Below are 24,297 nucleotides of genomic sequence, written 5' to 3' on the forward strand. Positions count from 1 at the left end.
TTCTTTTTTTCTCATTTCATTTGAAGCAACTTGGTATATTGAAAGGAACTTTATTTGGAAATCAGGTCTGATTCAGTCCAAGTTCTAACACCAAATACTTATCTAACCTAAGGCAAGTTAGTCTCGAGAGGAACTTCAAATAGAAAATAAGAGATGACTAGCATAAAGTGTTTAAGAAAGTCTATTCTTAAGCACTAAATCTCATATTTTTAGGCACTAAAATGACATTTTTAGCACAAAATCTCATATTTTAGGTACATCCAAAAATGATGTCACAAATTCTTTTAAAAAAAGAAATAACATAATTAAAAATTGCATCCTGCAGATAAATTCTATCAATGAAACCCCTCTAACTAGCCCCGACATCAGCATACCACACCACTGTCTCACTAGCTGTATTCTTCCTTCTGCTAGCCAACCTATCTCTGATCTTAATTCAAATATATATGAGGTGTGAATATTAAGTTCGTGAACTTGTTGCAATGATGTTGCTAACCTTTTTTGATATCAGAGGGACTATTCATTATGAATTTGTGCCAACTGGACAAACAATTAACCAAGCTTACTATGTGGAAGTGCTGAAAAGGCTGTGTGAAAAAGTCAGATGACCTGAACTTTTTGCCAACAATTCATGGCTCTTGCATCACGACAATGCACCAGATCACATGGCACTGTCTGTGAGGGAGTTTTTAGCCATTAAATAAATAACTGTATTGGAACACCCTCCCTACTCACCTGATCTGGCCCCCAATGACTTCTTTCTTTACCTGAAGAAAAAGGAAATAGTGAAAGGAAGACATTTTGATGACATTCAGGACATCAAGGGTAATACGACGACAGCTCTGATAGCCTTTCCAGAAAGAGTTCCAAAAATGCTTTGAAGTGTGGACTAGGCACTGGCATCAATGCATAGCTTCTCCTTCTAAGGAGAGTACTTAGAAGGTGACCATGGTGATATTCGGCAACAAGGTATGTAGCACTTTTTCTAGGATGCATTTGTGAATTTAATTGTCACACTTCTTCCCTCCTGAAACCTTATTCTAACCTAAATCTAAAAGGAGGCTTGGACATTGCCAGAGAGTGTCCCGTCCATGCCAACTTTAAAGACAGAGATGCCTCACTATCCAAATCACCATGGCAACTACACTGTTGAATTTTTGCCCCCAAAATCACAAATTAGAAATTACATTTGCATTACATTTGTAGAAATCTATTAAGGTTAAAAGGCAGAGGCTGTTTTCACTACCTTTGTAAGTGGAGAAATTACTATATATCTTCCTTTCAACTGCATAAAATCCCTACCACTATGGTCAATTATTCTTTTTAGAGGTTTTAAACAGGAAATGGAAAATTTCAGAATGTAATAATTTGAGAACCAGTCTACATCCATTCTCATAGATCACTGACTTACAAATTCTTATATGCAAAAGAACAGACCTTTGCTTTGGTGAGCTCAAGAACATCTTTCAATGGCATTCAGAATATTTTTCATATCATCAACCTAGCAGGAATAAAAAGGGCATAAACTCTACACTATACAACAGCTGAAACTGGAATATATCACTTTGAATAAAAGTGTTTGCACATGCTATTCTATAATAGTGTCACCTCATAGAGAGGTTTGGAAATAACTTGTCACCAAACTGGACTTGCAAGCATGCCTCTGCAACCTGATAACCCATGTTCTGTTATCAGCCACCTTCCTCTTCAAGCACCTCAAGATTTCGTCACATTACTGAATTAGCAAAGTGGAAAGTCCTAGTCAGGCTGAGAATTAGCTATTTGGAAACCTCGACTCTTACACATTTATGTATTGCTCCTAAAGTAATAATATAATTCCAAGGAGAATTCTATAGTAAACTGTAGCCCACCTCCCCAGCCCCTTGCCCCTTAGATCCAGGACTAGATTGAACTGGAATCGGGAAACAAACACACAAGATTTCCTCTTCTTCCTTTCCTGTTTCCATTTCCTGTTTTCCCACCTTCACTTTCAGCCATGCTCTCAGCCATTTGGGTTGTCTTGTATGTGGCTTTGGCTCCTGCAATGTGAATGACAGAGCCGACTCTGGTATGCACCACTCAATAGTGCAGTGAGAAAAGGCGGTAACCACTAATTTTGTTGCAGAACTCCCATGAAACAAGTGCAGAGAAACCCCACTAAACGGGAAAGCTGCCTGATAAGTTCATCCCCCACCTTAACTGTTCTTTTTAACATTTTTTTTTTAGTCACAAACCTCTCTGAGAATCTGATTCAATTTACAAGCATCCACCTAGAAACAATACTCATAAATATATACATAGAAAAAACTGTGCTTACTATTTACTAGTATCTCATTGCATTGGCAATTGGTCTCCTACACATAGAATATCAAAGCAGCATTTACAGAGAATTATGGCTTTCTCACTTTTGTGAGAAGGTTGTACAATTTTCCTGGTATAAGAAATTGAAATATTATATTTGACATCTCATCAATGTCAATTTTTCAATTTGATGGCAATAAGAGGTAAACCCTGATTCACAGTCTTGAACAGCAAATGGAGTCAGATCTCCTGTAGCTCACAATACCTCTATAGGTAGGCATGCATCAAAAAATACCCCAATTCATATTACATAATTTCCTTTGTCCTCATGTCAATGAGATTGGTTTTTTTAAGTCCATATCATCAAGTCTATTTATGTCAGCAATTTGTTTCAGTGTTAAAGCCACCTGAACAAAAAGTGACCTGTATAAGAGGTAAGCCATTTGCTGAATGTCTATAGATTTTTGTACCTAGAAACTCTCAAGACTTTGTCAGTCTTACCTATAGTATTAGGAAATTCCTATTGCTATTTGACTCCAGCTGCCTCATTTAGAGTAGCAGCTTGACCAAAAAAAAGGCTCATAGCTTTTCAGCAGTATCTCTAATAGTAAATTCAGCATTTCAATCAAAATATTTGCTTTATTTATCTACTAAGATATCATCCATATAAAGCTAGTTCAGGAATGAACTTCTCACTATCAATGTGTTCTAAGAAGGGGTTTTCTTTTCTCTTAAAATTTTTTAAAGAATTAACCAAACCAAATCACCTCTAAATTTCTTTCCTGAAATGCCAAGAAACTCCTTTCATAAGAAAGAGCCTCATGGTGTGTGCTGTTGTATCTTGACAAAGACCTACTGAAGAGGCACTGATTCAAGCTCTTGGCTCTGAGGAAGGTGAAGACTTTCGCAGCAGTAGAAAGACCTCTTTTGGGATTGTTTGAAGAGCTGTTGACACCAATACAGGCCCATGTAGAAAGCCTGACATGTGGAACGTCTTTCCTTAGTGAAGTAGCAAAGGCTGAGGCAGTGCCAGCTTCACAGGTCGTCCATCTGTGCAGAAAATACCAAGACTTTCCATTCAATTCAAGTTGTACTTGGCATTGAAATGTTCACCATTTTAAAGATATCAATGGAATTAATGGTTTCCAAAGAGGGCTCACCAAAAAGGAATATTTCTTTGGTGTAATTACTCTCAAAGGACAAAATCAGGAGCTGGCTGCACTGAGAAACAAGATTTTCCCAGCCACGGCTAAAGGAAGATGATGCACAGTCTCTCGGCCCCTAAAGCCCTTCCTTGGCTTTCAGGCATTCACCGACCACAGGTTAAGACACTTGAGCTACTCCTTCTCTTTGCAACTGCCCTTTTTCTCTTTGGTATTGGTCCTAGTGGGAGACATTTATTGCTTCCAGCACTCAAGGCAAAAAACAGCACCCAGAATACTGGTGTTCTGCAGTGCCTCCTTAAACTGCAATGCAGTCATTCTAGTTTGAAGCCTTTCCAATCCTGTGTCTCCAGATGCCTCTTAAATTAGTGGACACTGTTCTTCTTTCCTCTCAAATTGTATTTGTCATTCATACTCATTCAGCAAATATTTATTGAGCACTTATTAGTAACCATGTGTTAGGCACTGTGCTATGTGTTAGAAATATAGCAGTGAATGAAATAGACATCACCCTGTCTGCAAGGAGTATATAGTCTAACATAAATTATTTACCAAGAAAAACAAATGGTCCTTAAATTAGAAACCAATTCTTAATCTGTTTTTCTTCTAAGTACCATCAAAGTGAATTGCAAAAAGCAGCTTAATTTGTATTTGTTAAATTCATCAATCAACCACATTAAATATTGGTTTGACATGAAGCTCAAGCCAATAGTGTTGAGAATATTTTGGAATAGTTGGTTTGTTTGTGATTTAAAAGTTCAGGGCTTACATGAATTCAACAGCAGTTGTGTGTGTGTGTGTGTGTGTGTGTGTGTGTGTGTGTGTTAAGTTAACAATTGTGGACAATTCTTGTGCTTTAGTTGAGTTTGGGATGCATCAGAATATTAGAAGGTACAGATTACCAAGAATCTTTTGTCTCATTGGTTTCTGTGCTCCTTGAGTCTCCACACAAATCCTAAGGTCTTAGCTATTAGCTTCTTCTTTCAAATGTGGCAATCAGGGCAGCAGCAAGCTAATGGATTTCTCTGTACTCACAGAACATAGTTGATCTCTCATACTAATAATGAAGGCTAGCTTTTTCACTCCAGTTCTTTGTTTTCCTGCTTGGTATTGAAAAATAATTCTAATATTAGTCGTTTACATGGTTAAATTTTATGATGTCAACCTCAGAATAAAAATAAAATCTTCAACATGAATTACAGGCAACGGAAGGTCAAGGAAACGGAAAAAAATGTTCATTATCTTTAACAAAACACCTACATATTCTGGAGAAGAAAAATGTGTTCTCTCCAAAAATTTGCTTCCATGTGAAAAAATTTTCCACAGAATGGAACAAACTAGAAATATCACATGAGCATTTCTCTTAATGGCTTATATTTATAGTCCACTTATTTATTTATTTGTCCCTGTCAGGCAGAGAGTTTATAAAATATTTGGACATGGAGCGTCTGAAAGCAACCCAGGCCTGATAGTACTTAGATTGGGCGTTATTTGAGAAGCACCAAGCCCATTCACCTAAAAATATATTCCCCGTCAATTGCCATGCATCATCACTAGGTCATATGCAAAAAAAAAAAATTATCTGGAAGTTTTTAATTGATTAATGGGTGACCCCTGAACACAACTGTGGGAATTAGTTTATTTGAGACTTCTTAGTCTCTTTGGACACATGAAAACATAATCCTGAAAGAACAAGATGAAAGGAAAAGTAAACTCTGATGACAAAAGGTGACAGAACACAAGCTCTAATGAGGAAAGGTGACGGAATGTTTTGGAACATAGGGAGTGTAAGTTGAGCAGAAGGACCTTATGAAGGCGATGGATATCTGTGCTTGACTCTGTGAAGAAAAGGAAGCAAAAGGGAGCAGGCAACAGGAGCAATAGAAAGAGATCGGGCCTGAGATTCACAAGATGTAACTTCTAATTCCAGTGCTAGAATTCAATGTTAAATAAGTCACTTCCTTTCTGTATTAGTCAGCTACTGCTACAATAACACATAACAAATACTGCTGTGTCGCAAATCACTCGAAAACTCAGTGCCTTATAATAATAAGCAGGTTGGCTTGGATTTTACTGATCTAGGCCAGTCTTGGCTGGGCTTGACCAGGCTGCCAATAGGCCCAAGTGTGATCCACATGTCTCTCATCATCCTTTGACCAATGGCTACCTGATGTCTGCTCTTCTTGTGGCAAATGCAGGATTCTAAGAGTGAATGCAAAACCATATAAGCACATTTCAAGCCTTTGCACATACCATGCGTGCTAATGTTCCATTAGCCAAAACAGGCCATGTGACCAAGCCAGAGGGCAAGGGATAAAATTCATCTGCTCACTACAAAGCCGTGACAAAGGTGTGGTATTGCTATAGGGAGGGGGAAATCGAGACCATCAACTCAATCTACCTTTAGACTTTAGTTTCTGCTGCAGTATGATGAAGAAGTTAGCCTAGGTCAGTGGTTCTGAAACACTGGTCTAATGACCACTACATCAGAGTCACTTGCGAAAGCGTTTATAATATTAGATTCCCAGAATTGGGTGACTGAGCACTGCATTTGCCTACTGCCCTCCAACTAGATGATTCTGATGCATAATCCTGGGCTAGATGCTCTCTAAGGCCATTTACAATTTTTTTTTTTTAGTTAATGATCAACTTAGCATATATATCACAGAGTTTATTTAGAGCTTCCCTAGGTGCAAAAGTAGTGTCTGATGACCTGCACAGGTGATACTGCCTACCTGACAATGCAACTGCTATAATGCATAAACCCCAGATTATCTCCAGTCTTCTGATTATGTAGATACCTCCAGTAAGTGAGGCAACCTGCACTTCCTCTTTTTAAAGGATAACAACGGCTCTCCCCTTCTCACCATGATGTAAGTTAGGTTTTCCTGCCCACCTAACATCCCCAAAGCAAATTCCATGGCTGGTTCTGGATTCTTTCCTGCATTCAGTGTTACATCTAGACAACAATGGGCATTGCAAGATTTTTAGTCACTTGTCTACAAAGAGATTTGTTCATTACAATAGGCAATATTAAAATTCTCACTTTATGAACTCTCATATTTTTTCAGTTAAAAGCTATAGAGAAAGTGTTCAAATTAAGATGATAGGTAAAAGAGAACATCCTTTCTTAGGTGTTGGGAAAAGATAAATGTAGAAATGAATTTCTCATCTAATTATTCATTCTGTTTCTATATTCTTTAATGATATGTTTCCATGGTTACAGCGTTGTTAAATGCTGTCTGTGTTTTCATTTTGCTTTGATGCTATTTGGGGTAGTATGCCAGTAGGGGAGGTTCACATTTAAATGAAAGATGTAATTGAGATATGCATTTGGTCCAAGGTTGAATGTTCCCATGAAGAAGATAGTGACCGTGACATTATTTTCTGTTTGTATAGTTTTGTGTAGTTCTTCTATTGATGTTCTGTGAGTGTCCCAGGCATCCTTAGGAAGTCAGAAAGAAAGGAAGAAAAGGAGGAAGGAAGAGAGGGAGGGAACTAGGGAGGAAGGCACATGAACCATACACATATTAAACTCACAGGTACATTTCAATACTAATATATACATACATATATATATATATACATATATATATATATATATATATATATATATATTTGGTGACATTGATTTTGCTAGACTGTCAAGTAGGTGAGGTTGCTTTTTAACTGACCCATCCCTTCCTTCTCCCCACACCAACCCTCCTCTTCAACCTCATATGTACGCACCAAGAGCCAAACCCTTCTTTCAAAAATGAGTCCAACATTCAATTACTTCACTGCCATGTGAATTCTAGTCAGAGTGCCATCTTTTCAGAGATTGTCTGCCTTTGAAGCCCCAATTGTCGCTGAGAAATAAAACAGCTTTGTCTCCTGCTAAAACAATGGCAGGCATCCAGATCATGTAAGAATTTGGGGACAGGATCTCAGACTGTGCCCTGCAGGGGGCAGCATACTGCACTTGTACATCAGCCCACTATCAGCAAGTTGATAATTCAAGTTACTTAGAAAATGGTGGCATAGTATCAAGCAAGAAAATGAATCCTCACCTACTCCTGAGAAAAATTTACTTATTTTTTTAAATGGTGCTGTTTTTGTTTTGTGGTAATATCAGCAAATGATGGAGGAAACCTACAACATTTAAACAGTCAGCTTTTCCTCCCAGCCCCCTCCTGAAAAACATTTTGGGTTTCTGACCGTGGTTAAGGGAGAATAAAAGTAACCTCTAAATTTCTTTTCATTTTCTCTCATTTGAGAATGATACAGGTTTCAGAGATTTAAGGCAATTCGGGCCCTATTTTACCTGAACAAATTTAGGTATAGCTATTTGATTCCCAGGAGTCCTGTGGCTGTTCTGCTAGGTTGTCATGGGGTTATTTTGTTTACATAGAGGCTTTGCTTTCCAGTTTAAATTTGCAAACATGTTGATTCCTTCTCTGTTTTTGTTTGCGTGTCAAAATCAAAAGTTGTTGAAACCAAATTTAGATGTTTTTATGGTTATCTTTTATATTTCCCATTGATTTTTATGGGTTATTGGTTTACAAGCTTACAGAGAAATTGGGGTCACTTCTTTTTAGCAATTGGAGATATGGAATAACTATTCCATGAAATCATGACATTTTTTAAGCTGTGTTCACCCAGGTGTAAGATAGTTTGTAATGCTCAAAGCTTTTAATGTTTTTATTTATATTCAGCCATTCTTTTGATGGTGTTGTACACCAATCAAAAATAAATTCTCCTCTTTTCTTAAATGCATAGGATTGTATTTTTCTCACTAATTATTGAAGACTGCTTACTCTATCTGTACTGTATGTAGCTCCTGGTTGAATCATTTTCTTTGTCATAACCTCCTCTCTTCCAAACAATGAGAACTTGGCATTTAAATGTCAACCTTTAACATGTGGCATGATTTACTTTTTCTCAGGATCATAAGGTAACTGTTAAAACTAATCTGTTTTTATCCAAGAAAGCATAGGTGCTATTTCATATAGTACAGTCTTACCCAGGAATCAACAACCTCTGAGGGATAATAACCTCAAGAAAACCCTGAGAGGACTATTTCAAACGAAATATAAAGAGGTGGAAAACATGATAATTAGCATGGCAAGTCTTCATTTTATGTATTCTTCATCAGGTACAGATTGGCCTGCTTTAACATTCAGATGGAAGCCACAAATCAGAGATAAGACCTGAGACTGGGAACAGATAACTTGGAAGTATAGGGGCAGGTCTCTTGAAGATAGCACTTCCTTTCATTTAATATCACTTGAAGTTGTATAATAGTTCATTGTTGTCGTCATAGAGTATGTATGTGTATACTTTGGCAAGTCCATCACATTTCTCACCAATGCAGTTATCTCCATTCTGATACATCTTAATGATGGGAAGTCGCATATAGGAGGACACCTGCCCCATAATATTACCCTACTGCAATCTGTTGTCTTCCAAAATATTGAGTCCTTTGGGAGGAGCCATAGACTGGAAGGGATTAATTATGAGCAAGTAAGAGAAATAAGACAGAAAAAGAAGAGGTGTCTGGTTGCCAAGCAAAGCTGAAACTTGAGAGGAAAAAAAGAAACCATGGGGAGATTAGGACTATGCTAAAGACAAACTTTGAGTACTAGACTGTAGCACTATAAAGACACTTTTCTACATGACATAGTAGTCCCTTTTACTGTACTCCAGTTAGACTGTCACCCCCCCCACCTCCTTGGTCTGTACATCACCAGGGCCAGAGCTACAAGCTTCAAAAATGAACAGCTCCCTCATTGAAAGGCTCCTTTAGAACTTTTTCCTTCCTGCTTAGGATTCCACTTCTGTGTGAAGCTTTATAAAGGAGCCCTTCTTATATTCGGAATCCTATCTTAGTGCCGGACAGGGTTATAGACCTCATTTATGCATCCGCACAGCATAAATATTTCAGAACACCAGGCTCTGACCGACATAGAACTGACTTAAATCCCAGCTCTAGGGGCCGGCCGAGTGGCTCAGTTGGTTAAGAGCTCGCTCAAGAGTTTGAGCTCTGAGCAACAGCAGTTCGAGTCCAGCCCGAGCTGAGCAGNCGGCCGAGTGGCTCAGTTGGTTAAGAGCTCGCTCAAGAGTTTGAGCTCTGAGCAACAGCAGTTCGAGTCCAGCCCGAGCTGAGCAGCCGCTGAGCAGCCGCTGAGCAGCCACTGAGCAGCCGCTGAGCAGCCGCTGAGCAGCCGCTGAGCTGCCAACAGGTAGCAGGATGGCTCAGCTAAAAACAAAACAAAACAAACAAACAAAAAAAAAATCCCAGCTCTATCACAAAGCCATGTGAACTACTGTGTATCGTATAATATAAAGACTGAGTTTTCCTCATCTGTAAAATGGGATACTAATGCCTGTTTTCCAGTGTTGTCTTAACAAATAAATAGAATAATTTATTTGCAGCATTTAGCCAATGCACAGTGACCACTCATTTAATTAATAAATGAGTTTTACAGATTCATCAATGAACTAAACAAAGCTCACATAGGCAGAGTATCAGGGCAGGTTGCTTTCTGATGACAAAAAGTTAGTCCTTGCAACCTATGTCTTGTCTCTAAATTAAACATCCTTGAATTCTTTGGACTTCTTCTCCAACATACGCTTTTTCAAGTGCATCCTTGATTTTTCCACTCAAAGTCATCTTGCATAGTAGCTCAAGAGATAAAACAGATGCTTGGTGGAAAAAACAGTGCAAGCCTGGGAAACAGGTCACTAGGCTCTTGTCCCAACCCTGCCATTAATCAGCTGTGTGTACTAGTGAGCAATACCCCAGTCTAAAAATCACCAGTCAAGAAATACAATCAGAAACAACATACAGTTAGGGAAAAAATACCTACTTTCATACAACTAAACGAAGAATACAGATGAAATGCACTATGACAAAAAAGGTCCCAAACTCTGTCGACATTTACCACTGAACACAGAGGTTAAAACTCATTAGTAATTCCCAGTTATGCTTATGAAATAATTACAGTGATGTAGCTATTTATTCCTGTGATACCTTTTGGTGATTCATTTTAAGTCATCGAGAATAAAAGCTCTTTGGCATCCTAAAGAGCCTGGAGGCTGCTGAAACCCACACTTATAATTCAGAGTTTCTATCAGCTGATGTTTCTCCAATGTGCAAGCAGAAAATTAGTCAGCGTCTTTAGAACAAGAACATACTTTAAATTCTATTTATAAATTATGTGTATTTTATCTTAAATAAGCCAGACAAACTCAAGGACATTATTTAAGTTTCCCTATCACAAAGATTGTTATTTAATTTTTATAAATGTTTCTTTTTGAGGCAGGCATGCTAATTGATAGCATATCCTAAATCTAATGAGAGGCCAATGGACAAAACAGTCTTATTGTAGCCAGTAGGTATGAAGGATGAATATTCTGTTTTGTGTTAGGACTAATTTTATGAAGAGAATCTTGATTTGGTGTAGGTCTAATGTGATTCATTTGTTGCTCTGATGGTATTAGAGTCAAATCCTTGTTATCATTCAAAACAGGCATAAGACAGTCATGGAAACATAAAAAGGAAAGTAATACTTGACCTTATGTTACCAGAAATTTATAAATCTAATTAAAAGGATGGAAAGTTGCTCAGCATTAAAGAAAGTACTGGTTTAGGAGACAGGTTCTTGTCTTGCTTCCATCTCTAATTTTGTGACCTCAGGTGAGTCACCAGAAGTCACCACCCTCAGCTTCCTTGGTTATAAAGTTGAGTGATTTTAAAATATCTTAGATTGTTTTCATCTCCTTAGTTCTATACTAAAAGGAAATGGAAATAAAATTTTGCGACAAAATATAAATGATTAAAAATTAATACTGGGTAAATTTTAGGCATTAAATGCTGAAGTTATTCACCTAATCGAAACATCATATATGATAAAAACCTTAACCCTAATGCTAACCAGACTGGATAGTGGACAGCAGTGTACACAAACACACAATATATGGAGATTATATACCGATATAAACATAGATATATTCCAAAATTCTATAGCACTTACATACACTGCAAAACTAAAGTAAATTAAATACTTTAGAATTTTCAATAATATTTATTATGACTAATTTTAAACAGGATGTGTTGCAAATGAGAGAATTCAAAACAGCTTTATAAAAATGTGCTTGCCTTGGTACAAGTTGCCTGTTCATACAACCTTTGATCATTTCCAAAGAATGCAAATAAAAAAATTAAGTATCTTAATTTAAACTGCATGAAAATATAACTTTCACATCACTGAGCTGATAAATGTAATGGCAAGTGGCCAAATATTCCCTTATATTAACAGAATACAGAACTTATAATAAAGGTTGTTTAATAAAAGAACTCCTATAAATTTAAGCTAATATTTCAGAGTTAAAATATTGATCATCCACAATGAGACACCACCTCACTCTTGTCAGAACAGCTGTCATCAATAAATCAGCGAACAACAGGTGCTGGCCAGGCTATGGAGAAAAGGGAACCCTCATGCACTGTTGGTGAAATTGCAAATTGATGCAGCCACTATGGAAAAAAAGTGGAGGCTCCTCAAAAAACTAAAAATAGAACTACCTATGACCCAGATAAATAACACTCCTGGGTATTTATCCAAATAAATCCAAAACACTAATTTGAAAAGATATATGCACCTCTAGGTTTACTGCAGCACTATTACAATAGCCAATATATGGAAACAACTAAAATGCCCATCAATAGATAGTTGGATAAAGAAATTGTGGTACATTTACACTATAGAGTATTACTCTGCCATAAAAGAGAATGAAATCTTAACATTGCAACAAATAGGTGGACCTAGAGGATATCATGCTAAGTGAAATAAGTCAGGCTGAGAAAGACAAATACCATATGATCTCACTTATATGTGGACTCTGAAGAACAGAATAAATAAGCAAACAAAAGAAAGTCTCAAGGTAGGATATTCTGCTCTTTAGGAAAATTTGCTCTTCAGGTTAATTCCAAATTTCAAGAAAATTAAAATTGTTCAAATTAAATCTATATATATTTAAAGGGATTAGTTTGAAAAATATTGTTCACAAAATTTATTTTCTAGAGAATTCAAGTCATCATTCAATATTATATCATTATTAATATAATAACAAAGAGCCATATTAGCCACTAGAGACTAAAGGTTCTCATCTCAGTCATTTATATCTTTCAATTATAGCACTGCTTCCTTTGAATCTAGTAATTTTAACTCTGAAAATAAAAAATACAATTATAATATTTACTCACTAGTAATACCTTCTTACATGGACTTTATGAAGATTCAAAAGCATTCATCACGCTAAGTGAGAAGTTATTTTATCTCTTAAAATATCATGTGTTTTTCATTACCTTTTTTATAATAATTAAGGATTAATAGAAAAAAAGGATTATGAAACAGATTCCAATTTTTCCTTATTATTGTTTGTGTATTAGGATAGATTGGCTGCTACAACAAACAACTCCAAAATCTCAGTAACTTAAAAAATAGAAGTTGATTTCTCACTCACAATGTAATCCAATGTGTGTGTCCCTGATTGGTTCTCCTCCAGTCAACAGCATGGGAACCCATGCTCCTTCCATGGCATAGCTCCAGCTTTCTCCGTGTACTGTGAGTCCTCCCTCTTCAGGCAGCTGATACAGAAAGAAAATAGAGGATCATACTAGATAGGGTCTATGGGCTGGGCCTGGAAAGAGTATCATTCCTGCCTACATCCCATTGGCCCACACTCAGCCGCATGGTCACACTTAACTGCAAGGGCATCTGAAAAATGTCTGACCATGTGCCCATATTACATATACACATATATGTTCTAAAATTCTTTGGCACGCACATAAAGTTAATTTACTTTAACATGCAAAGTTAAAGTAAATTAAATACTTTAGAAGTTAAAATATCTTGTTACAACTGTTTTAAACCCAGGAGGTAAAACCATAATTTTCAAAAAACCAAGTGAAATATAATATTTGAGACCTTAATTCTGAATTCTATAAAATTAAAAAGCTGTTCATCCTGAGAAAAGTCACTTAAGCCTCTCTAAGTCACTTAAGTCATCTCCAACTCAGTGAATCGGGCTGGAAAATTCTCAAGGTTCCTTCCAGATCTAATCTTGCAAGTAAAGCAATTTACTGCAATTATGGTCAATCCTGATTTGGGGAGCATTAATGGGATAATTTGATAATAATCCATAATAATTTGATCACATTTTTAATTAGAAGTGACAGGATTTCTACTTAGTGAGCCACCATCACTGGATACATAGTTAAAAGGTTACAATTTGTCCAAATCCTCCAGCAGAATGATAGGAAAGAAACTTCATAATGTCATCATGCTGAAAATGTTTGAGGTTTATAGTTTCTGCCAGATTTATTCTGGGTACTTTGAGTGCTCTTAAAATTTTACCAAGAAGAACCAACCCTCTAGGGTTTGGGAGAGGGAGATAAATTTTGTTTTTGTTTTTGTTTTTTTTGCTAGTCATCTTTCCCTCTGCTTTGATTGCTTTTCCTTTACTCTTGATTATCTCTCTCCCATCATCTCTCATTATACAATTATCCTGAGCAAGTTGATATCTTAGGTAACGAGTGCCTTTTTGCTGAGCTAAAGTACAAGGAGAAATTATTATAAGTTACTGTTTATACAGCAAAAAAGCTGCCCCCATACACTCTTGGTATATGTTATTATAAGCTTTAAAACTTGATACATGTGGATCCAGTCAAGATAGCAGAATAGGTAAATGCTGTGCATACCTCTTCTCATGACCATATCAAAATTACAACTAAACTGCAAACCAACCATCATTGAGAACTGCCTGAAGTCTAGCTGGACCAAATCCATACCTCTAAAAACATATAGAATAAGCTACTTCAAGACTGGTAGGAGGGGAGGAGATGTGGAATGGGTTGGTCCCACACTGCATGTGACCATTAAAAATTGAGGGGGATGTCTCGGTCACAGAGGTTCTCCCTGGAGAAGTGAGGGGTCCCAGCCCCATGAGAGGCTCCCCAGTCCAGGGTTCCGAGCCGGGGAGAGAAGTCCCCATAACTCCCGGTTGTTAAAACTAGCGGAGATTGTGGCTGAGTGAGACAGAGAGTGTCTTTAGTCCCAGGCGTTCCTCTTAAATGGTCCATGCACAGACTTACTTGCATTGCAGATGGACTCACTTGCTCTGGTCTCCAATGCTGTGGCAGCAGTTCAAAAAACATCAGGGATATAAGGAGAGGGACTGAATTGCCTGACTTCGGGGCTGGAGCTGGAGGGGCAGCTTTCTCCTGGACAGAGGAAATGGCAGAAGCCACTGTTTCTTTGTTGAGCCCTCCCCGCTCGCTGCATGCAGTTGCAGTTGGCCACCATATCTGAGTCTCCATCAAACTGGCTATCACCTTTCATCTGTCCCACCCTGGTGATTCCCTGAGACTCTGTCGCACCCAACTTTCAGGCACATCCAAGCCACTTCCAGTGGCTTTTCTGTATAAATAGCTTCTCTTAGCTCACACTGTAGACTCTCCTAAAATCTCTCAGAGGTTCACAAAACCCAAACAAGTAGCAGCTGGCTTTGGCATGCCCTGTACCTCTGGCTGAGCAGCCCTGGGCCCGGCATTAGCAACAGCTGGCCCCAGTTTGCAACTTGGCCTCTCGAGGCACCTCCAAACCCAGCACAGGTGGTGGCCATCTGTGGATTACTTTGTGGCTCATGCCAGGTGGCCCTGTGCAGGACACAGTCTGCAGCTTAACTTGGCATGGGGTGAGACCCCTCCCAGGAGGACCCAGGGCTGGCACAACCAGCCAAAGCCTCATCCAGGCACTTCCAGGGATGGTACACCCAAAGGGCAGACTGGGCAGAGCCCTCCTAAAGTGAATCCTGTTCCAGAGGGTCAGACCCTGCACAACAGCTCCTCCACTGTAATCACAGCCAGTCCCGTAACCAATAAACTCAAAGATCAATCCCTCCCATTGACATGCAAACAGCAACCAAGACTCAACTACAACAGGAGGGCACAAACAACCCACACAAGGGACACACCTATGTACCCAGCTCAGGTGACTGGGAAGACTGCAACACTGAGCCCCATAGAACAGTTACTACTTAAGGACACCCTACCAATACTTGGAGACATAGCAGCCCTACCTAATGCATAGAAACAAGCACAGGAAGGCACCCAAAATGGGGACACAAAGGAAAATGGCCCAAATAAAAGAACAGAACAAAGCTCCAAAAAAAAAAGAACTAAGCAATCTACCAGATGCAGAGCTCAAAACACTGATTATAAGAATGCTCTCAGGGAGAACTTCAATTTTGTGACAGTTCTCAGGGAGAACTTCAACAAAGAAATAGAAAACATAAACATAGAGATAGAAAACAAACAAAAAAAGAGCCAGTCAAAAATAAAGAAATCTATAATTGAAATGAAGAATACATTAGAAGGAATCAATAGTAGATTAGATGAAGCAGAGGATTGAATCAGTAATTCAGAAGCTAATGTAGCAGAAAACACTGAAACAGCACAGCAAAAAGAAAAAATAACCCCCAAAAAATGAGGCTAGTTCAACAGGCCTCTGGGACAACATCAACCATACCAATATTTACATCATAGGAGTACCAAAAGGAGAAGAGAGGAAGAATTGAAAACCTATTTGAAGAAAAAATTATGGAAATTTTTCTTAACCTGGCAAAGTAATATTATACAAGCCCAGGAAGTGCAGAGAATCCCAAACAAGATGAATCCAAACAGGTCCACACCAAGACACATCATAGTTAAAATGCCAAAGGTAAAAGTGAAAAAAAGAATCTTAAAAAGCAATAAGAAAAAAGGAGTTAGTTACCTGCAAGGGAACTCCCATAAGACTATCAGCTGATTTGTCAACAGAAACTTTGTAGGCTAGAAGGGATAGACACAAAATACTCAAAGTGATGAAAAGAAAGAACCTACAACCAAGACTACTCTACCTAGCAAAGCTATTATATAGAACTGAAGGATAGATAAAGAGCTTCCCAGACAACAAAAAGCTAAAAGAATTCATAACCACCAAACAAATATTACAAAGAATCTTAGAGGGACTTCTTTAAGATTAAAAAGAAATTAAAAATATGAATAACAAAATGGCACTAACTACATATCTATCAGCAATTATTTTCAATGTAAATGGATTAAATGCTCCAAACAAAAGATAGGGTGGATGAATAGACAAGAAAACATGACTCTTACATATGTTGCCTATAGGAGACTCACCTCAGATCAAAAGACACACAGAGAATGAAAGTAAAGGGATGGGAAAAAGATATTTTATGAAAATGGAAATATTTTATGAAAATAAAAATTTTATACCAGACAAAATAGACTTTAAAACAAAGGCTATAACAAGAGATAAAGAAAGACCCAGTAATACTACTTCTGGGTATTTATCTGAAGAAACCCAAATGCTACTTCAAGGGGACAAATGCATTCATATGTTCATTGCAGCATTGTTTACAATGGCCAAGATGTGGAGGCAGCCTGGGTGTCTGTGGATGAATGAATGCATAAAGAAGAGGTGGTACATATATACAATGGAATATTGCTTGGCCATGGATGGAAATGGGTTCTTGCCATCTGTGGTGGCATGAATGGACCTGGAGAGTAATGTGCTGAGTGAAGTATGTTGACAGTGAAAGACACATGCAATGTGATTTCACTTATATGTGGAATCTAAAGAACAAAATAAACAAACAAGCAAAACAGAAGCAAGCTCTTAGTTACAGAGAACATTTTGATGGTCGCCAGACGGGAGGAGGTTTGGGAATGGCTGAAAAAGGAGAAGGGATTAAGAAGTACAAATTTGTTTTTAAAAAGCAGTCATGGAGATTTAGGGTATAGCATGAGGAATATAGTCAATAATATTGTAATAACTATGTATGGTGTCAGATAGGTACTAGATTTCCTGGGGTGATAGATGGGAGGAAGTTGCCGGCAGGGTGAAAAAGAGGAAACGATTCATAAGTAAAAATTGGTAGTTACCACTTAGTCATGGGGATGTAAAGTAAAGCATAGGAAATATAGTCAATTATATGATAATAGCTATCTATAGTGCCAGGTGGGTACTAATCACAGGAAACACTTCTTAAATTATATAAATGTCTAACCACTATGTTGTACACCTGAAATTAATATAAAATAATGTTGAGTGTCAACTGTAATTGAAAAATTAAAAAGGGGGGGAAGGTGAAGGGGAATAAGAGGTTCAAATTTCCAGGTATAAAACAAATAAGTCATGGGGATGTAATGTACAGCATGAGGAATATCATCAATAATATTGTAATAGCGTGGTACAGTGTCAGGTGGCTCTGGATTTATCATGATCACTTCTTTAGGTATACAAATGTCAAATAACTATGGTGTACACCTGAAACTAATATAACATTGCGTGCTAGCTATATTTTAATAAGAATCTTTTTAAAAACTTGATAAATGTAAGGATAACAATAGCTATTAGTTATTCATTTTAAAACTTCTTTTTACAAGTTATTTATACTTTTTTCAATTAGAGTTGACATTCAATATCATTTTATATTAACTTCAGGTGTACAGCATAGTGGATAGACATTTATATAATTTATGCACTGATCCTCCCAATTAGTCTAGTACCCACATAGTTGTTGCAACATCATTGACTATATTCTCTATGTCAAAGCTTCTTTTTGTGTAGCCACAGAGGAAGCGTAATTAACAGCAATGTACACTTAATAACAGGACACATGGACTTATTCTTTTCCCCATTCTCTGCACATGTGCAACATTTATTGACACCAGAGAAATTCATACACTGGGAAAGAATGACTCAATTGCAGAAAATTTTTGTCAAATTCAAAGCTATCATTTGAAATCTGTCTTCATTTTGTAGTACAACTTGCTTTTTTACAAGCTACAATTCCTCATCTGGTCTCTCTTTCTATTTTCAAAATCAAGGGAAATCTTTGATGTTAAAAAGTAAATTAATGGGCCGGCCGAGTGGCTCAGCTGGTTAAGAGCTTGCTTGGGAGCACCAGCTCTGAGCAGCAGGGCTATGGTTCAGATCCCACATTGAGGGCCAATGACGCTTGCCTTCTACAGCTAAGATGATGAACAACAGCTCGACCTGGAGCTGGGCTGCTGTGAGTCACCAGCGATGGCATAGGCTGCAGCAGGGCTGCAGTGAGCTGCCATGGGCTGCTGTGAGCTACGTGAGTGGCTGGTAGCTGGTGTGAGCTACCGGGAGCCGCTGTGAGTGGCCGACCAACAACCGGTGACCAATTGCCTCACCTGGGAAGAGCACAATGATCATACCAACATGGGCCAGTGAAGCGACGTCCTCCACAACTAGACTGAAGAACAAAACAGCAATTTGTCTACCTGTCTGTTACCCTCCCCTCAATTCCCCAATAAAATCTTTAAAAAAAAAAGTAAATTAAAATATATATCTTAATATCTATGGTTATTATAATATTCTAGTTTATAAAAACCTCTATAATTTTTTAATTTGCAATTAATAGACTCTTCATGAGAGACAAGCCCAGCTCTAAATTACCAATAATAACATCACAAAATAAAAACCTGATATTTTGGTCTCTCACCCAAAATAGTCCAAAGTTCCCACAATTTTAATAAAGCTAAGTTTTTTTTCTAGGCTCTTTCCCTAAGGAGTTATTCAATAATGTATCAGAAGTGTATGTGTGTGTGTGTGTGTGTGTGTGTGTGTGTGTGTGTGTGTGTGTATGTATTGGATTGTCGGAAAAGTCATGACGTATTTTTCTATGTTTTTCATTGCAAAAAGGCATCATGACTTTTCCGATAACCCAATACATACCCATGTCCTTACAAGAGCAATGTGAGACAGATTCCAAATCAGGATTGTTTATCTCCAGAAGAACAAAAAATGTTAACACATTAAAGCACATTAGGATGTGTCAGGATCTGGTAAAAGGGTAATGTGTATTCTCATTTCTACTCTATTTTGCAATGCTGGAGGTGCAAAAAACAAAAGTATGTAAGTGTACACTCTGGTCAACGTTGCTCAAGCAGTAGTTCGCTGTAATCAGAAGTGTCTGGATGCTGGTGGTAACCACTTTGAGCACCTCTTGTAATTGCAGAAGTCAAACATCACTTGTATTCATCTTTTGTTATTGGTATATATTGAGTATTACATTTTAATACAGTTTTTTTCTTTCTTAAAATATTCTTTTGGCACCCTTTGTATTTTTTCTTGGGGCTATAATAATTTCCTTTGAGAGAGTATCTCCATGGAGAATTTAGTTCTTATTCTTATGTACACACTCTGCTCACTCACCCACTTCTTTACCCATCATCACAATGGAGGGCAGAAGCCACAAAAGAACCCCATTTCTGTTGGCCCTGAGTAAGGAGAGAGGGTGGCATGCTCCAATAGTACAGTGCCTTAAATGAGCAGATCAAGCTGCCAAACAAAACCACACTTCTGCCACTTGCAGAAAAGCTGGTGTAGGCTCTTGGGCATGAGTCTTACTGGCCATGCTGTGAGATGGCTTAGCAAAGTTACCCTGCAGAAGTCACTTGATCTGCCAGCAGTTGGAAAAGAAATGGATGGAGAGAGTGTTCCCTTCTATCCTGGCCTTACTGGGATACTGTTAATGTCCTTCTGGGAGCCAACTAGAGAATTAAATGTTATACCTTCATTAAATTTTTTGATCCAAAATTGAAAACAAAATAACATTCACCAAGATACCCAGAGAGACTATCAGAAAAGCTATTTGGGTGTTAGGAACTCTTATGGGCTAAATTATGTCCCCCCAAAATTCATATGCTAAAGTCTTAACCCTGTGCTGAGATTGTGATTATATTTACAAATAGGGTCTTTAAAGAGCTAAATGAGGGGCCGGCCGAGTGGTGTGTTGGTTAAGAGCTGGCTTGGGACACCAGCTCTGAGCAGCAGGGCCCCCGGTTTGGATCCCACATTACAGCCAGTGACACTGTGCCCTCTACAGCTAAGATGGTGAACAACAGCTCGACATGGAGCTGGGCTGCTTTAGTCCCTGGTGACGACGTAGGCTGCAGCCTCTGCTGCAGTGGGCTGCCAAAAGCTACCGTGTGTGGCTGGCAGCCAGCGTGAGCGGCCAGCAGCTGGTGTGAGCTGCCAAGAGCTGCCATGAGTGGCGGTCCAGAGGCCGGCGACTGATCTGCCTCACCCAGGAAGAGCGCAATGATAATACCAACATGGGCCAGTGAAGCAACATCCTCCACAACTAGACTGAAGAACAAAAGGATAGCAGCTTGTCTGTTCCCCTTCCCTGATTCCCCAACGCTGTTCTCCTCCCCTAAATCCCCAATAAATTCTTTTCTTAAAAAAAAGAGCTAAGTGAATTAAAATCAGGTCTTTGAGTGGACCTTAAAATCAGGACCTTTGAGTGGACCATATTAAGTGGACCTTAATATGACTGATGTACTTGTAAGAAGAGGAGATTAGAGTACAGACACACAAAGAGGAAATACTATGTGAAGACACAGGGAGGAGCTACACAGCCAGTTTACAAAGGAGAAAGACCTAAGAGTCAATCCTGCAAACACCCTGATCTCGGACTTCTAATCTCTGGAACTATGAGAATATAAATTTCTGTTATTTAAGCCACCCGGTGTATGATACTTTGTTATGGCAGCCCTAGGAAACTAATATGGCAGTGAACAGTTCACAAAAGGCAGGCAAGTCAGAGCGTGACCCTAGAACTGAGGGCCAAAACAGCTTCCCTCTTCAGCACATCACTCCACACGCATCTATGTACAACTACTTACTTTCTTGGTCTGGACAGGCCATCCCAGGATTGGTTCCAACAGTGAACATATGTAAGCACCAAGCTCGAGAAATTATTCTCGTACTCAAAATAAATGATCTTTATTTTTGCTGCAGGACCAGAATCTGGTGCCTAAACACCTTGTTTGAGTTCTTAATCCACATCTCTGAATTCCAAACCTGCTGCCTGTATTACTCTTGTTAGGCTTCCAGAGTTGGCATCCAGGCTTCAGTATCAAAACCCTGCTGCACACCCAAAATCCATCGCTACCTCCGTCTGAGTGCTGGCTCTGGGTTTGGCACCACAATCCTATTCTTTGTTTCCCTTCCAGTTCCTCAAACTTGGAAAGGACGGGTGTTATGGGCAATGTCAGTTCTTTCACTCAGCCTTTCAGACATTTACCCCACAAGGAATTTAAAATGTAAATTGGAAAATTTGCATAACTTTCTAATTCAAGACTCAGAGAAAGGAGGATCCTTTGCATCCCAAAATTCTTACAAAGCTGCTCTTTTACACACAATATAGATAATCTTAGAGGCCATTTGAAGTCACAGATGCATGGAGTAGGCAATGAACAAGTTAAATTAGGCTTCTCAGTTTAAAATCAACTCATTATTTTTAATATTAATCTGAAACTTGTGTACAAAATACTATGCCATAATAATATAAATTGCTGTTTGTTACATGTTTTTGTTGGTGGAAAGTTCAGATCTATTATTTTTCCTTATCGGTTGTTGGCATTCTTAGTTGTCAAGGAAAAAAATTTATTTCCATAAATAAATGTAGATTTTTATAGTATGCTTTTATGCTATGTTCAGAAAAATAAGATAACTCTAGACACTTCTTTTAATTCAATGTTCAAGCCTCATTAGAAGGAAAAGTTGTAGGAAAGGAATAAATTCCTTTAAAACTTCACATAACTTTCTTTTTGGCCTGTTTCAAATACTAACGGACCTACTTAAAACAGGAAGTTCAGGGTGATGCCAGGCTTTATCAAGAATAGTATGTGAGCAAAGAAAATTTAAAGAAATTCTTAAATAGCCAAATCCATCTCAAACAGTTCTTGTGATCTGGAAAGAAGGGAAGCTTTGCTGGATGGAAGTTGAGAAAGGCTTTTCTTGTTCCAAAAGGCTTTCCTAGGTATTGGAAGAAGAAAAAAATCTAGTTTGTCATGGTATCTATAGAAAAATACTTCTATCAAGATCTAGATATTTTGATTAGTTTTATAAAGTATAAAATACTCATCAATATCTGTAAGATAATTATGTTAGACTTAAGAATTGATTTTTAAAATCAAATAAAAAATGATACATTAGAAAACAGAATTTTTATTTTTATCTTAAAGCAAGCTCAGTTTAGAGGTGTCTGTTTACAGACTTTCTTCATTTAATTGGTTTTTTTAATAGGAAATAATATTTCCAGAACTAATTAAAATTTCATTCTAATGAATATTCAAGACCAAAATGTTATCTTTGCAGTACAGTATATAGATTTTTAAATCATCCATAAAGGTAATTATAGTATTTTATATTCTTAAAAAGTCATATGTTGTTATTGATGCCACATGGGTTGCTTGCTTCCTCTCAGGCCATGATTGAAGAAGCCATCACCAGAATGGAATCTTTCTCAGTTATGTACACACCATTTGCAACAAAAATCAGAGCTGATAAAGTAGAAAAAGTAAAAGAGGTGTTCAGAAAAACTCATCCTGCATATGTGGAATATATCTACACAGGTAAGATTCAGTGTCTTCAAGTTATCAGTTTATATTTTATTTCCATCAAAACAAATACAGAGCCATTTCTGCTTTATTTGTCTATTGTTTCAGTTTTAGGGGTATATTGTTTTAGTCTAAGGAATTGAAATGGGAAGTTATAAGTAAGTCTAGCCCTATGGGTCTAGCACAATGTTCTTGTATCGTCATGTTTCTATATTTTAAGAGGAGAGGTAAAAGCTAGGAACTCTAAGATTATAAAAATATCCTTCATCAACAAACTATGTTAGTATTTTCCTGAAGATGGGTGTTTTTTTTTCAGTGTCTGCTATTTCTACTTTCCTTCCTCCATCTATCTCATACCTCAAACCTCCCTCTTTCTTTATGTTCTTGGATCTCTGATATCCAGATGAGATGTAGATAGCCAAGTGTACATATAGGACACAACAATGGTATAATTCTTTTTTTCCTCTTTTTGTCTTTCGACTTGCTTCTATTCATTCATTCAAAAATACTTTTTACTCTCTAGTATGTGGCAAGTGTTATTCTGAATTAACACAGTGATTTTCTTGTGCTACATTCATAGCTACTTAACAATGACTCCCATGTTAAGTAAAATTTCCAAACGCACATACCTAATATCAAATCTTCCTCTTAAGACTCCTTCATTCCTTTTTTCAGAGCTTTGAGGCCAAGTTACTGATTTATATGAGAAATAATGTACTCCATTAGTGATCACTGTTAATGTGCCCAGCGTTCTACATCTATTATCTCTTGTTATTCCCATAACTTATGAAGTGAGTAAGATGATTCTCATTTAGAAGCAAGAAAACAGCTATCAGAGGAAACAAATAGCTTCTCCAAACATGCATAGCAAATAAGTGGCAACAGGCCTTGGATTTGAATCCATATCCTTGCGGTTGAGCTACACTGTTTCCATCAGATAGGAGCAGAGATCTAATGGAAGCATTAAATTTAAGTCCTATGGAGCCCCTTTTTTTTTCCTACAATGCTTCAAGCTCTTCAGAAGAAAGATATTAAACAAATCTACCTAGTGATGATTAAATAATGAATCCCTAAGAAACAATGAGAATTTGAGGGCAGAGAAAGGGAAGAGAAAAAATTACAATGCACCCTATAATGACCACTGATGTTTATTTACCTAGTTTGAACATTTTGCAAGGAAATAGATAAAAATGATTCAGGACTCGCATAGTTGCTAATTGTTATAAATAATTTATTTTATTTATTTATTTTTCATTTTATTGTTAGTTCCAGGTGTACAGAACAATGCAATAGTTATCCTTTTCACCCTCACAAAGTAACAACCCCCCCCCCATCTACGGCCCT

At 37.7% G+C, this 24,297-nt stretch overlaps 1 protein-coding gene across 1 annotated transcript in view; it reads left to right on the top strand.

Moving 5' to 3' along the window:
• Nucleotides 1–24,297, top strand: part of SPATA16 (spermatogenesis associated 16) — a 218,101-nt gene that overhangs the window by 133,879 nt on the left and 59,925 nt on the right. Inside the window, 1 exon segment of the mRNA XM_019660518.1 lies at nt 22,821–22,968. Coding sequence (XP_019516063.1) covers nt 22,821–22,968 — 148 coding nt within the window.

The sequence above is a fragment of the Hipposideros armiger genome, unplaced genomic scaffold (genome assembly GCF_001890085.2).
Source record: "Hipposideros armiger isolate ML-2016 unplaced genomic scaffold, ASM189008v1 scaffold_320, whole genome shotgun sequence".
In the NCBI taxonomy this organism is placed as follows: Eukaryota; Metazoa; Chordata; class Mammalia; order Chiroptera; family Hipposideridae; genus Hipposideros; species Hipposideros armiger.